This window comes from Ciona robusta, chromosome 13 (genome assembly GCF_009617815.1).
Source record: "Ciona robusta chromosome 13, ASM961781v2".
NCBI classification, from domain to species: Eukaryota; Metazoa; Chordata; class Ascidiacea; order Phlebobranchia; family Cionidae; genus Ciona; species Ciona robusta.
Genome location: NC_143247.1, coordinates 3,066,415 through 3,082,392, shown reverse-complemented (window position 1 = coordinate 3,082,392; position 15,978 = coordinate 3,066,415). Strand labels below are relative to the sequence as shown.

Sequence of the window (15,978 nt, the reverse complement as noted above, 5' to 3'; positions counted from 1 at the left end):
TTGTCATTTTCTCTTCAAAATCTTACTTAATTTGGTGCTTTTAGTTGATTTTTAGACGAGCTAAGAACGATCTGATTGACGGTGCTTTATTTTGGGGAATCCACCCGATAAAAAAACGGGAAAGCCCCCGATGACGTAATGGCCATATGGCTTTCGGGGGGCAAGTAATTGTAAAGTGACCTGAGTGGACACTTATGTAATATTATTGCAAAACAAGACGAAATATTTAAAGTGCAATTAAGGGGAGTTTAAGTAAGTGACGTTGGATCATAATGTAGGGCCGGTAGTTTTTGTTTCGCCAGAACAAAAGAAATAGATTTCCCCCCTAAAAACTAATTACCCACAAAGTTGCATACGTGGTAACTCGTTAACGAGCACGAAACAGAACACCTGTGTTATAACTTAATAGTGAGTTTGAGGTGTTTGAATAAACTATGTGTGTCTGGTGTATAATAAGACACCCATGTTATAACTCGACAGTAAGCATGAGGTGTATGAATACACCATGTGTGTCTGGTGTATAAAAAGACACCAATGTTATAACTCGACAGTGAGCATAAGGTGTATGAATGCACTATGTGTGTCTGGTGTATAAGAGGACTCCCATGTTATTACTTGACACCTCTAATAATGACAAAGAAATCTGATAGCTACAAAGAAATTCGTATAAATAGTTTATTACCAGAAAATATAACAAGCACAACTACACAGAATCACCGAGTATTGAAATTATGGAAACCCAATTAAATGGAAATAATATCGAAACACAATTGCAATGAAGTCAACCAAACTCAAATTTTACCAGATTTTACTAAAAAAAGTTGATTTAACTGGAAAAAAACTTGGTTTAACTGGAAAAAAGTGGATTTAACTGAAAAAAATGTGGACTTAACTTAAAAAATACTGGATTTAACTGGAAAAAACTGGCATTTCCCAATAAAAATGGCTTCAAATTGAAAATGAAGTTAGAAAATGCTTCAAGTACGAAACAAAAGAGAAAATTTAGCATTCAATGTTAACTAAAGCGAAGGTTGGGTACAAATAGATTTAACTTTGAATATTTAGCCAGAAAGTAATATTTGTGACAATTCAACTACGTATGTATTATTGCTTAAAATTTTGGATATTTACAGAACAAAATAATTGCTTTTTAAAATGGCTGAATGGAAAACAAAGATAAGAAATGTAATGTTTAATTGTTGTGCAGCTTTAGAAATCAGATTTTAAATACAGTTTCTCAAAAACCTAACTCCAACAAAAAACACAAATCAAAATTTTCAAACAGTTTGAAAATTAAGTAAAAATCTTGAATAAAGTAACGCTACATTATTGGGTAAAAATTGTTGCTCATTTTTGTTGAAACAAAATACAGAATTTAACGTTTTCTTTATTAAGACAGTAGTTTGCATTCAATAGGTTTATTTATGTGAATTTGACCCAATTGGGGCATTTTTTTAGTTTTTATGACTGCAATGAACTAAGGTTATAACTCATCCCTATCTGTTAATGTATATCGGTGTTCAGAGGGCTTCAATTGTTTGAAAATGGATTCTGGTGGTGAAGTCTCAACTTCTTCCGCTGGTTTTTCTGATGCTTGTACCTCAGCACTTATTACTTCAGGGTTGTCCTGAACAGGAATAAACAAGTTAAAACTGGTTTGAAAGAAACATTTTACATTTTGCAAAGATCTGAAAGCTGAATTTAATAATTTTTGGGCAGTTTTACCTAGCTTTAACTAGTTTTTAATAAAAACAATTACAAGTAGACTTGGTGTCACTATTTTACAATTTTAACAAAATCTGGGATGACATTGTTAAAATGCAGTTACACTCATAGTTGTCAAACATAGGAAACCTCATTGAATAATGTGGTGAATGCAATATACTTTAGCTCTGCTTGTTTGTATAGATACCTAACAGCAGGGTAAAATCTGGGATGACATTGTTAAAATGCAGTTACACTCATAGTTGTCAAACATAGGAAACCTCATTGAATAATGTGGTGAATGCAATCTACTTTAGCTCTGCTTGTTTGTATAGATACCTAACAGCAGGGTAAAATCTGGGGCGTAGGGTGACATTGTTAAATGCAGTTACACCATAATATCATATATAATAATAATATATACTAGTATATTAGTTAGCCTATAATACCAATGTTTAAAAGTAGTATATTATATTTAAATTCTTAGTTTAATTGAAACTCACGTTTACAACTGGTGCTGCTGATGGATCTTCGGGTAACGCTTGTATATGAGGGTCAGGTCCGTGGTGGAACTCACGGTGTAGTTTACCAGATTGTAGATCAAGAATGAACTGTTTCAACTTGTTTGGTGTACTGTGGGTGATATGGTTGTGAAAATGGTGCATATCTCATGCTCACTGTTGAGTTATAACATGGGTGTCTTCTAATACACCAGATACACATGGTGTATTCATACACCTCATGCTCACTGTCGAGTTATACATGGGTGTCTTCTTATACACCAGACACACATGGTGTATTCATACACCTCATGCTCACTGTTGAGTTATAACATGGGTGTCTTCTTATACACCAGACACACATGGTGTATTCATACACCTTATGCTCCCTGTCGAGTTATAACATGAGTGTCTTCTTACACACCAGACACACATGGTGTATTCATACACTTCATGCCCACTGTCGAGTTATAACATGGGTGTCTTCTTATACACCAGACACACATGGTGTATTCATACACCTCATGCTCACTGTCGAGTTATAACATGGGTGTTTTTTTATACACCAGACACTAATTACTAAAGTTATATATGTGTTATATATGTGATAACTGGTAGGTGAACAAGAGGTATATGAAACAAAACACCTGTGTTATAAACTTATATAACTGTGTTGCCCGACAATACGGGAATAAACAAGTTACATTCACTCAATACATTATATTAAACAGTCACTTACTTGATTTCATTAAAGTTGGGGAACATGTACATATGTTTGAATGAATCAATGGCAACTAATGGGCAATCCCTAACAGACTTCCCAAGGTGGTGTAGAGGGTGGGAGAAAGTTTCACAATCAGCCACCAGGAAATTAACCGAGGCTGTACGGGATAAAGGGGAATAAAATAAGGAATAACGAACAATAAGTGCTGTGTATTTTTTTCAATATTTTTTTTGTCGTAAAATTAGAACCCCTCTTCTTAAAAAATAGTAAAGCAGACGTAATATTGTAGTTTAAAACCAATCTTACGCGTTTCATATTATGTGTGTTAATATTTATGTCAGTCGGGGTATGATTTTATCAGGCATTACGTTTAATACTCGCCTATTTTCTAAGCAAAAACTTGCGCCCCCAATTTATAAATTCCTGGATACGCCCCTGGCTATGTGAAATAAATGTGTAAAAACATGATAAAGCCTTGCCTAAGAGTGCAATAAAATATCATTTTTATACCAGACAAGATAATAAAAAACTTGGATAAAAAAAGATTATTTTTTATGCCTGGTAGCAGAAGTAACAGAATATGTATCCTTCACGTGTAAATTTTTGGAAACACTTATGCGGCAAACCAATTTTGAATAGCTATGTTTTTAATTCCAAATTGAATGTATACATTGCACCATACTACTGACTATACGGAAAAAAATATAACTATTGTAACATGAGTTTTACCTAGGTATCCACATATTTAATACTTACGGATTACCTATACTATAATATACTAAAGTATATGCAAACAAGTAACCACTACTACAATAAGAATTCTTACTTTTGAAACTAACGAGACGACTGACTTCCTTTCGATAAGCCTCCAATGACTCCGTGTCCTCTTTCTTGTGGAAGAGGATGACAAATGGAAGTCCTTCCTCCGTCAACTCTTCCCCGTTCGCAAAAGTTATCTCTCGAACCTGGGAGTTTATTTAATGTTTTATTTAAATGTGTGTATAGGGTTTTTTATGTTTCAGGAAGTTGTTTTTAGTTTACACACGCGCCAAAAAGTTTTTATTTTTTCTCCGCTTGCCAGGATTTTTTTTTTTCAAATATTTTCAAAAATGTTTTTTTAGGGGTTGTGGTTTTAGTTTTAGGGAGTTGTTTTTTGGTATAAATAGACGGCAAACCTTTGTACAAATACACTGAACATTTTAAAATGTAAGGGAGGCTGAAATTGCTAAACATATTTGAACTCACACATGTAACACCTCATCCATTTAAAATATATGTATTTTTAGATGTATATTTGTATATAGGCACCCATTTTTTTAAAATGCAAGAGAGGCAGTGATAAATAGATGTATTGAAAGGTTTTTAGATATATAGCAATACTTACCAATGGCACACACTTGTCCTGAGCCCATGCATGCAGTAAATCTTGGTTTGTTAAAGAACCGAGAAACACCATTTCTGGTTGGGCTTCCTATAAACAATATACAGAATTAGGAATTGGATTTATTCAAGATTTGATGTAATATATACATTCCTAAGAATGTAACTTATTTATCCTCGCACGGTGGGGTAATGACAGTTGTTATCACACGGGTGTTCTGTTTCATACACTTCGTGCCAACTTAGAGGTTATCACGTATGTAACTTATTTATTTATCCTTGCGTGGCAAAGCAACGACAGTCCTAATAACACAGGTATTCTGTTTCATACACCTTGTGCCCACTTACGACGGTTATGAGTTACTACGTATGTAACTTTGTGGGTAAATAAACAAAATATTAATGCAAGAATTTGCTTATTTTCTATATTTTTTTTATTTGTAGAATAAAACTTAATTATCAAAAACCATTACAAATATTGAGATTTAAAAGTTGTCTATCATACTTTAGTTAAATAGTGTCTACACTCTTCAGTATCTTAGTTTTAGTGTAAATGCAAGTACTTAAAACTACACCAAAATGTCCATTTACTGCTCATTTACACACAAGGATCCTTCTTTTACATTACAGCTGTTCCTGTCTATTACATTTCATAGAACAGTACATTAAGTTACCACGTTTCATGGAACAGATCATGGACTAAGTTAAACTTAAACAGGATTCTGGCAGTAAAGCATATGGCTGTGCTGTTACTAATGCAGGCATAATATAACAAGTCTTAAAACATATATTTTTCGGTCAGTTTTAATACAAACAATATCATAGCCCATATAAATAGCACAATTGTCTTCATTTTAAAATTTGGTTGAAAATTAAAACCATCTTAAATTCAAATTCAGACCAAACTGGAAAGATTTAACTTAAAAATGAAGAAAATCGGGCTGCAACAGAACTAATATAATAAAAAAATAACATAATACAAACTTTATGCTATGTATAATATATGTTATATTACACTAGTATTATAATATAGTAAACCAAATTAGTAATTATAACACAAAGCATATAATATATACACCCCTACATATATTCTATGTTACACATACTCAATGTTATATTACACTATAAAATAGTGAACCAAGATATATTAAACACATATTACTTACACTATCTGGTTTAAATATAATGTTGTCTCCTGTTGTTCTTTCAGGTTTTGAAACTTCCCTGTTTATTTATTCAACGTTAAAAACAACCACAGTATATATATTTTAAATTAACTAAAAACAAGATCTTTTAACTTCTGGGTTTGGGCTTTGTTTCGCCTTATAGGGTTCTATTTTAAACCTTGTGCCGCTTACAAGTAACCAGGTATGTAATTTTGTGAGTAATAATTTGGGAATATTTTAACTTTGGGTGACAATTTTGACAGCCGATTAGTGAGACCACTGGTTTGGAGCAATTGCTGTTAATCACCTTGCTCAAAAACACATACGCCCACAATGATATTAGCATTACATTAAAACAATAATATTATATATTGCCCACATACCCAAACCCAGCATGGAAATCACAATCATCCTTCAGTATTTTAGCAACGTTGTTAAAAACTTTAAATTCTTCTGATTCCTTTGATGTAAAGTAACCGACAACATTTCGTTTTTGTCGCTGAAAATATAAAACGTTATAAACCTCATGCTCACTGTCGAGTTATAACACAGGTGTCTTCTTATACACCAGACACACATGGTATTCATACACCTCATGCTTACTGTTGAATTATAGCATGGGTGTCTTTTTATACACCAGACACACATGGTGTATTTATACACCTCATGCTAACTGTTGAGATATAACATGGGTGTCTTTTATACATCTTTTGCAACAATGTACATTATACACTTACCGGCAATTCATAAATGACGTCCAAATTAGCAAATTCTTTCACTGGATCTTTGAGATGATCCCTTATAAATGCAGCAATACCATCTGGGGTTCGGTTACCCCGATATTCACGCTTAGCAGGTTTACCATTGTAAAACAACTTCATAGTAGGGTATTTACTAACGTGGTATTGCTGGGCGATTCCACCTGTTGTAAAATGGAAATTAATAAGATGAGACAAATATAATAGTGTGCGGTAAAATGGATACTGTTAGCAAATAATATCCCATATTTCCTAATCGTGTTTTTAACAAATACTTTTTTTATCTTTAGGAAAATCTGGGGTGACATTGTTAAAATACAGTCACACTCATAGTTGTCAAACATAGTAAACCTCATTAATTAACGTTGCGAATCCAATATACTTTGTGAAACTTTGTATACACCTTACTCCTAAACACCAGAGAAAACATATTGTTTTAACATATTGTTGGTTCTTAAAATTACACTTATACATACACCTAATATAATCGTCCATATCGACTGTTTCATTTTAGACACAAAATGGCAGCCAATTTACCATCATTACAATTATACACCATATACAGAAATACAGCTAATCTGATTGTTAATAACATTGCATTAGTAACATTACCCATATAACACACACTTACACTTATGCATACTAATACCCACTGTTTTATTTTGAACACAAAATGGCAGCCAATTTACCATCATTACACTTATACAGCAAATACAGACATACAAGATACAGCTAATACTTATTTGACTTCTTACCTTGCCTATCACAATCTACTTTAGCAAGGGTAACCATCCCTGGGGTTGGATATTCGGTTGCGATCTTTTCAGCAGTTTGTTCGAATATTGGGGCAAGCATTTGGCTGAATCTGCACCAGTCCGCGTAAAAATTAACGAACACGACTTGGTTGTTTGCTGTGGAGGAATACATACATACAGGTTGTTATGAAATACAGTTGTCAATACTAGTAGTACAAGTAAACATAAAGAAATCATTTTTTAGTTTTTTTTGGTTGGCATTTTTTAACAAAATCAAGGGTGACATTGTTAAAATGCAGTTACACTTATAGTAGTCAAATATAGGGAACCTCATTGATTAATGTGGCGAATGCAATATCTTTTGGCTCTGCTTGTTTGCATAGACACGTTACTTTGGTTATTGGTAACAAACAAAAGCAGAAACGTGAGCTTTGTGAAGAAGATAGAATTACTCATAACATGATTGGAGGAAATTTACCTAAAGTTGATTCAAGATTGGTATTGTCTAACTGGAGAACTTCACAAGAACATTGCGTAATAAGCACCTGCAGGCAAAAACAGTAATTAAGAATCTTTTTACTTATATACATAACACAATTGATGTATATATAAATATACATGTATATTTTTTTCTCTCCAAATACAGTAACTTTGAATGAATATTATGTTACAATTAAAAGACATTCTTTTTACACACATACTTTTCTAAATTGTTTTTAGGTCATGTGACAAAATGTGGTTATTTTTACAGTTTTTATACCTATATTTTTAATGATTATATATAACTTTTAATAAGGTACTAGGGATGCACATTACAGAATAATTAGGTATTCTAGGATATCCTAGAATACTTTATTTCGAATCTAGAATTTCGAATCTTTTTATATTTATAAACAAAAATAATTTTACCCACAAAAGTCAGTTTATAGACTCTTTCATAATAATGATTATAACTTTAAATAAGGTACTTACTATAAAATAAATAAAGGAGGAAAGAAGGTTCTTCGTTACTTGAAACATCATATTTTGAATTATTTATCAAACTCTTGAACAATATTGTGGGGCAGCAAAATACCTGAAAATGCAAAATAATAAATTTCGATTTTATTGAAAAAACATAAAGTTTGGACAAAATTAAGGCCTTGAACACAAATAGGAAATTGTAACAATTTAAATTAACTACATATAAGTATACACAATAAACAGTGTTTAAATTAAAATATCAGGCTAAATTACAGTGACTTATATGTTATAACAAGGGTCTTTGCAATTTGATTTTACATATTTGTAATTTTTCATAATACTAAAAAAGAGCCAAAAGCTGGCTGTGTGAAAACTTTAACCTATATTCATCCTATAATACTTAAATTAGGATCTTTAAATAATGCAATTCATTATATAATATACACACCTGATTACCTGGTAGTATGGTTACAAAGAAGCAATGAATTTGGACAATTATTTCAAATATTGCAGGTTATTTTCGTATTTATTGCATGTACAAATATCCAATACAGTCACAAACGACTGTCTGAGACCAGACAGAATTCTCTATGACCTATAATATAAAAAATAAACAAGAAAATACGTTAGATTGTTTAAATATTACTTCTCGTAAAACTAAGCGAAATTTCGGGGTAAAAAACTCGCTTTCCAATCTTAACTGCCACGAGACTTTTTAAACTTATTTTAGAAAGCTTGACTAGTTGTCTGGAAACGTTAAACGTGTTGAAAATAGGCATGAATGCCCGAAGCGATGTAACCATTCACGTCGATCAACGTCGACAAATAATTAACATAATAAATAGAAATAGTATATCCCTTCATGGTTGAGTGGTTTTACGTAGAAATGTAAAAATGTGCACGTAGTGCAGTTTTTGTATTTTAATGGTGTTTTTTTCTATGTTATACTTATTGACAGAGTAAAATATGGTTATAAATTTTACCATTGCTTTATTTTCTGTAATGTTCTAAAAGTAAGACAAGCAATAATATACAAAAAAAAACAAAGAGAATCGCCCCTTTCTCACTTTTTTGGGCACGTGACTTTCATTTTTTCTTACCTTTCTCCCTCATATTTGTTTTTATTTTTTGTTTACAATGCATTTCAAAACAAAGTAGTGAGTTCTATCGTAACTGTATTGCTTAAAAGCGTTGGTGTTGTTTCTATTCACAAAATAATAGCATTACTAAGGTAAACTATGGATATTTATTGACTCTCATGCCAAAATAATTAAGATTTAACCATTATTATCAAAATAGATTCTACCATGTTATAAAATAGACCAATAGGTTATACAAATAGACTGTATTAAGTCTATTTATAGCTATAAAATGAATAAAACCATTTATTTAGGTTAAAACACTAAATTGCTCTTAAGCTATAACCATATTTTTTTTAAATAGACCGTAACAGGTCCACTTATTGAATTCTACATTAAACATGGTTAAAACCCATTAATTTTAAGTAAATTTGTAGGAATGTAATATTGCATTAAAAATGAATACAACCATTTATTTTAGGTTAATTTCACTGTAGTTTAAACTATGGCAGGACCTCAAAACTGCTTCATTTGCACTGCTAAGTTCGGATTCTTCAAGAAACAAGTGGATTGCATCAATTGTAATAAAACAACTTGCAAGGACTGTCAGAATTATATGATGGTAGTCCCTGGAAAAGGCAGCCAGCCTCAAAATGTATGCAAACAATGTTTTCAAGCATCTAAAAATAAATCTTCTAGGAGAGTATCGCCACCAAGGAACTTTAAAAGAGAACTGGAAAAAAGAAGGGAGGCAGAAGAGAAAAAGGATAAAAAGGAGTTAGAAAGTCCAGAGGATCAATCAATACGAGAGAGACTTGAAAAACTGAGATCTGAACCAGTGAAAAATGATACAGAAAGAAGAGATATATCTGTCGATGAGATAAAAACAAGGTTGGAGAAATTGTGCACGACAGATCGAACAATTACTGACGAAGAGATTGAATATAGGTTGGGAAAGTTAAAGGGGTCACGACCACCGGCTATTAGGGTTCATAGTATCAGAAAAAGGCCGAGCGATCAACCTCAGTCTTCTAAAGAAGATCAGTCAGAATACAGCCAAGCAAAAAAGCTGATTCGGCAATTTACGCAAGAAATTGCCATGGAAACTGATGATGTTGACTCAGCAGAATCAAGCGCAAATAATATCCCGGAAAATCCGAGCACAGACGACTTAATAGCGCTTGCGGTGGCGGAAATTCACAGAGAAGAGCAACAGATGAAAGATGAGGGAATGACGGACACAGAAATATCGCGGCGATTGTCGCAACTTCATGATCTACCTGACGTGGAACTAGACGAAGCCACTGGTATGGATTTTGACGACATTGACCCAAAAAGCGCGGAACTAATTAAACAAATAATGGCTGAAGACAGATTGGAGCAGAGTCTTGGTTATATTCCTAATACCCAGAGTATAAGTGAAGTTACTCCAAAACCTGAGCCAGAAAATGAAGAATTCCCGTGGTGTATGTTATGCAATGATGATGCAATTGTAAGATGTTTGACTTGCGAGAGGGAACTTTTCTGTAGAAATTGTTATAAAGAAATACACAAAGATTCGGACATGAAAGGGCATAAAACTGAAAAGTATGAATCGAAAAACAAAGATATATGAAACATGTCTTTACGTATTTCTTCATGTAATGCTTGTTCTGTATTGTGTATCTAATTCTATGTGCTATTAATTATTTTTCCATTGTATGCACTGTACTGTAAGAGAATATTCTTATAGAGTAACACAAAGTTAAACACAGGTTATAATGCTTATATAAGCTTATATATATATATTAATTTGAACAAGCTTAAATGTAAAGTATGCACTTTTAATTCAGTACAATGACCAAACTCAAAGTATAGCAGTACGTATAATTATAAGCATGAGTATCTAAGTTGCTTATATATTTGCACAACCATATGGGTACCTAACCTAGAGTGGCAATGTACCTACTCTATCATTTTTTTGCATTATTTAATAAACATTTGGACCCAATAAGTTAAGTTTGTTTCACATAATTATATGTCCAACTATCCCTGCCTCCCCTGCAATTAAAAAACTTTGACAGCTATGTGTACACCGGATGTATCTGTTGATGATATTAATATGTCTACAGAGAATAAGTAGATAAAGCTATGTATAGACCTGTACCTCAACAACAACCCTTACCTGCTGGGTGGGAAGCTAAATATGATGCAGGCTCAAACAGATGGTTCTTTCTAAACCATCAGACCAAAACTACACAATGGACGGACCCAAGACTTAGCATGCAGGTAAGTTTACTCATGCTCACAGTCGAGGTATTAAGGTAACTATGTATGTGGTCTATTCTGTATACATATAGACCAGACACACATGGTGTATTTATACACCTCATGCTAACTGTCAAGTTATAACATGAGTGTCTTCTTATACACTAGACACACATGGTGTATTCATACACTTCATGCTCACTGTCAAGTTATAACATGAGTGTCTTCTTATACACCATAAGCACATCATATAGTTATACACCTCATACCCACCAATTAATTACCCCCTCATACACAGCAGCCGTCCCCATACATCCAACCTATGCGACCCCACCAACCACAAGTCACTACAACAAGTTTCATTGAAGCAGATACAAGTAAAGTTAATGCCCTTAAGAAATCATTCGCTGCAGATGAGGAATTACTGAAGTAAGTAATATCATCAACACTTGGTCCACTATGGGGAAATCATAGGCGTAACTTTAGGGGTGCTTGGGGGTGACAAATTACCACAGCTTTTGAAACAGGGATGACATCATGTGTTTTTAACACATGATTAATCAATGCGGTTCCCTATGTTTGACAACTATGAGTGTAACTGCATTTTAACAATGTCACCCCAGATTTTACCCTGCTGTTAGGTGTCTATACAAACAAGCAGAGCCAAAGTATATTGCATTCACCACATTAATCAATGAGGTTCACTATGTTTGACAACTATGAGTGTAACTGTATTTTAGCAATGTCACCCCAGATTTTACCCTGTTGTTGCGTGTATACAAACAAGCAGGGCTAGAGTATATTACATTTGAAATTAAGTGTCTTGTGTTTATACACATACATCTGCAATAGTAGCCGCTTAGAGTCTTGAACCTGTAACTCTGGGTCTGTGGCAGACATGCTATCCACTATGCTCTGGCAGCAGACAAATCCTATGTTTTTACATCTGTATATAACAGTGTACATAAGTGTAACTATAAAGTTATTTGATTCAATATTCTTGCCTAGGTCTTTGCTAAGAACTCACCAGAACGACATGGGAGCTGTGGAAAAAAAGTTAAAAGAAATGGGATATATTAAGAAGGTATGTTGTTAAGTGTATGGGCTAACAATGTTATAAAGTAATGGTTCATGTTATTTAGGAGACAGTTGTCCCAAATGAACACCAAGTGAAGTATCTTCATCAGCAATATCCGAGTGCCCCAATTCAAGTTGTAAGGTGGGTGTGTTAGTTTATACTCACTGTTGGGTTACAACATGGGTGTCTTCTTATACACCAGACACACATGTTGAGTATCATATACCTCATGCTCACTGTTGAGTTATAACATGGGTGTCTTCTTATACACCAGACACACATGATGTATCCATACATCTCATGCTCACTGTTAAAAACGGTAACATATCTTACAGTAAGATGTATTTTATAAATGCCAAAAAAGGTCTAATGACATCAATATACTATATACACTATATATAAAATATGATAAAGTAATAAAATGATAAACTAATATACTGTTTGTACCCAATACAGACAAGTGCTTGGAGAATCTAAGAACAGCGTTCCTGGAGCTCGAGTTACATTAGATGTCATGGGATTTAAGAGATACGATGTGGAAGCAAAAAATGCACAAGCAAATAAAAGGAAAGCAGAGGCGGAAAAACTTGCCAGACAGAAAGCTGAACTGAAATCAAAGGTTGCAGCAGCTCAAAAGAAGAAACAACTTAGCCATGATGATAAACTTAAAAGTAAGGCGAGAGTGGTAACTGTGTTGAATTATGTAAATTTGACTCTGATCTAGTGCCCATAGAGTAGGACAAAAAGGACAAAAAAATCAAATTCAAAAAACATCAAATTTATTAGAAAGTGCGTCTATCTATCCCTGCCTCGCCTGCATTTTTAATAGTTTGACGCCTATGTCAATTTTATAAGAATAATAACTTTTTTTGATTTTCAGTAAAACAACAACTAAAGTCAAAGTTCCCAACTGTCGACTCCGATTCAATTGACCTTTGTTTAGGAAGCACCAATTATGATATTCCTATGGCAACCAGTAAGTAGATTGCCCAAAGCATAAATCCTAGTGTGTACTAGGCCTATCCAACTTAAGTATTCGTTATAACACAGGTGTTCTGTTTCATACATCTCGTATTCTCGTGTCCTGTTATGAGTTACCACTAATGTAGGTTTTGACTGTTTTTGGTAGATTTTTTTATGTTTTGTTACCTAACAATTTAAAGAACTTATAAATGACCACCGGGTTGGAGCAATTGCCATTAATAGTAGCAGCATTAAGCTAGCTAGTGTTTTATTTCAGATATCCTGGAAAACCAAATCAAGAATGAAAAGAAAAAGAAAAAAGAGCAAGAGAGAAGGAGGAGAGAGGAGGAAGAGGAGAGAGAGAGAAGAGTGAGAGAGGAGCAGGAAAGAGAAAACTCTGCAAGAAATATGAAGTAAGTAGATTTTGTTAAACTTTGATGCTGTTCTATGTGGGTGAGATCCTTGTCGAGGAACTGGGATTTAAGCCAGGTGTTGCTCAATTACTCAATTAGTACTTTCTAACCATTTTGCTTAACTGTATATATATTTGGAGTATCTTATGCAGTCTTGCATACTTTGGGTTGAGTTATAGTAGGATGGGGGAAGATGGGACACCTATAGCACATAATATTCAAATATCCTGATCTTTTTTCAAAAAGTTAGCAAAGTTTGTAGGAGTTGTGAGGATATGGTTTTGTAATTCTTTATATGTTTTTTGTTTGCTACCAAATGGGGCGATAAAGAAAATTGAAAAGGTGTCCCATCTTCCCCCGCCCTACTATATATGGTGTTTGGTAAGTGGCCTACACAATGCATGTGACACAGCCAAAATAATTAACTTGTGCATCACTGTACAGACCTGCAGTGTTTGGAGAAGATGAAACAGAACCATCCCAACCATCCAGCAGTGATGCGCAACCATCTGTTTCAACAACAGTTTCCCCATCTCAACCTAAGGCTGTACCAGTTAAGAAAACACCAAAGAAAACACTGCCTAGTAAACAGAATAAGGTGAAGAAAACAGTGGTAAAAACCGCTGTACCAAAGTAAGTAATAGAGTTTAAAAATAATATATGTATCGATTGCCTTAGGCAAGAAACTTATTAACAGTTGCTCCAACCCAGTGGTCACTAATGGTTTGAAAACCGCTGCAGCAAAGTCGGTATTGGAACTGTACATTTAATACTAATGGGTTGTCTAATTTGTCACCAATAAAATATTTTGCTAAAATCATAAAATGTGCTCGCTACCCTTGGGCAAGACACTTAACGTCAGTTGCTTCAACCCAGTGGTAACATTGTGGGTTATCTAAATTATTATCCATACATTAACAAATGAAAATAATTTCCCACAAAGTTACAAATGTGGTAACTTATGACGGGACTGAGGAATATGAAACAGAACACCCATGTTATAATTTAAAAAGTTACATCTATTCATTTTTTCAGGCCCACTGTCGAACTATATATGATAATGTTTAAGCCAAAGCTAACTCATACCCACTGTTGATTCATGTTTTCTAACACCATTATTTTCAACAGGAAAGCATTCACAGAGTCCTACAGATCCCACCTTAGGATATTACCAATGGGGCATAACCCTACCCTGTGTAAAGGTCACAACCCAGCTCTGCTTATAACTACATATACAGAGAGGGTTGGAGCAAACAAAGAAAACCAAGTTGGGCCACAGGTAGGGTATGCATATTTACCTACAAGAAAAACACTTTTACATTATGCCTGTTAGCAGAAGTAACATAAAATACCAACACTGTAATAAATTCTGCCAATCTGACCCTGATTTGGTGCTAATGGAGTTAAACAATTCTTGTGTAATGAAATACAGTAAGGATCTGGTGTTACGACAAAAAAAACAGGCAAAAATCAGGTCTTATTAATTGTATAATAATTTTTGCACTATAACTTATTAAATTTTACTACAGGAGATTAGGTGGTAGCAGAAGTAACAGAATATATGTGTAACAATGCCTTTTATTACAGGAAAGTAATCGCAAAGGTCCTCAACCCCAACATAGAGTTGGCGCACTTGGAACAAATTATCGTTCTTCATAAATTACTGATTCGCTATTATAAGCTTTGCGTTTTTTAACATTTAGCAAAATCCGGGGTGACATTGTTAAAATACAGTTACACTCATAGTTGTCAAACATAGGGAACCTCATTGATTAATGTGGTGAATGCAATATACTTTGGCTCTGTTTGTTTGTATAGACACCTAACAGCAAACTATATTAATGTGTAAAACTAATTTTTAAGATGTTGTTTTTGAAATGTCACCCCAAGCACTCCTAATGTAATGTTCGTTACGCAATAATATGCAGATGTGTTACTTTCATATTATCACTTATTTACTTATTTAACCATCTACACAAAATGTCGTTTTTAACAAGAACTGTTCCTTATTAATGTTATTATCTGCGGATATTGCATTTGTATCAATACTAATGTTACTGCTATATATATTGCCTAATTTGATGTCTTCACGTGCTTTTAATCTACATTTTATAAGTTTTATTAAATATTGCATGTTGCATGGATTAATACTTGTATTTTGCTTGGTGAAAATAAATAATATTTAATGTCTTGCATATGTTATGTGGCTTTTATATAGAAAATTATAGAAACTGGCTAATAAAACTAG

The 15,978-nt window shown here is 33.5% G+C and overlaps 3 protein-coding genes across 5 annotated transcripts; 2 read left to right on the top strand and 1 right to left on the bottom strand.

Moving 5' to 3' along the window:
• Positions 1–661: 661 nt before the first annotated feature.
• On the bottom strand, positions 662–8,566 carry LOC149725840 (endoplasmic reticulum resident protein 44-like). 2 transcript variants are annotated; one of them, XM_089891515.1, is made up of 12 exons: positions 8,407–8,566; positions 7,960–8,062; positions 7,466–7,532; positions 6,988–7,143; positions 6,212–6,396; positions 5,858–5,973; positions 5,475–5,532; positions 4,313–4,399; positions 3,755–3,893; positions 2,944–3,085; positions 2,208–2,337; positions 662–1,627 (listed from the first exon to the last, which is right to left on the bottom strand). In XM_089891515.1, exons 2-12 carry the CDS (start codon positions 8,008–8,010, stop codon positions 1,484–1,486), a joined length of 1,275 nt encoding a protein of 424 aa, XP_089747641.1. In that variant the 5' UTR covers positions 8,011–8,062; positions 8,407–8,566; the 3' UTR covers positions 662–1,483. The 2 variants fall into 2 exon arrangements, with proteins under 2 accessions (XP_089747641.1, XP_089747642.1); XM_089891516.1 differs by having other exon boundaries at positions 8,399–8,565.
• Positions 8,567–9,043: 477 nt separating this feature from the next.
• On the top strand, positions 9,044–11,147 carry LOC149725839 (abscission/NoCut checkpoint regulator-like). The gene is made up of 2 exons (XM_089891521.1): positions 9,044–9,181; positions 9,511–11,147. Exon 2 carries the CDS (start codon positions 9,535–9,537, stop codon positions 10,642–10,644), a length of 1,110 nt encoding a protein of 369 aa, XP_089747647.1. The 5' UTR covers positions 9,044–9,181; positions 9,511–9,534; the 3' UTR covers positions 10,645–11,147.
• On the top strand, positions 11,141–15,925 carry LOC149725838 (uncharacterized). 2 transcript variants are annotated; one of them, XM_089891513.1, is made up of 10 exons: positions 11,141–11,297; positions 11,575–11,705; positions 12,285–12,360; positions 12,419–12,495; positions 12,811–13,025; positions 13,235–13,330; positions 13,595–13,730; positions 14,175–14,363; positions 14,859–15,009; positions 15,318–15,925. In XM_089891513.1, the coding sequence occupies exons 1-10, from the start codon at positions 11,160–11,162 to the stop codon at positions 15,387–15,389; spliced, it is 1,281 nt and encodes a 426-aa protein (XP_089747639.1). In that variant the 5' UTR covers positions 11,141–11,159; the 3' UTR covers positions 15,390–15,925. The 2 variants fall into 2 exon arrangements, with proteins under 2 accessions (XP_089747639.1, XP_089747640.1); XM_089891514.1 differs by having other exon boundaries at positions 11,152–11,297; positions 11,578–11,705.
• The last annotated feature ends 53 nt before the right edge of the window (positions 15,926–15,978 follow it).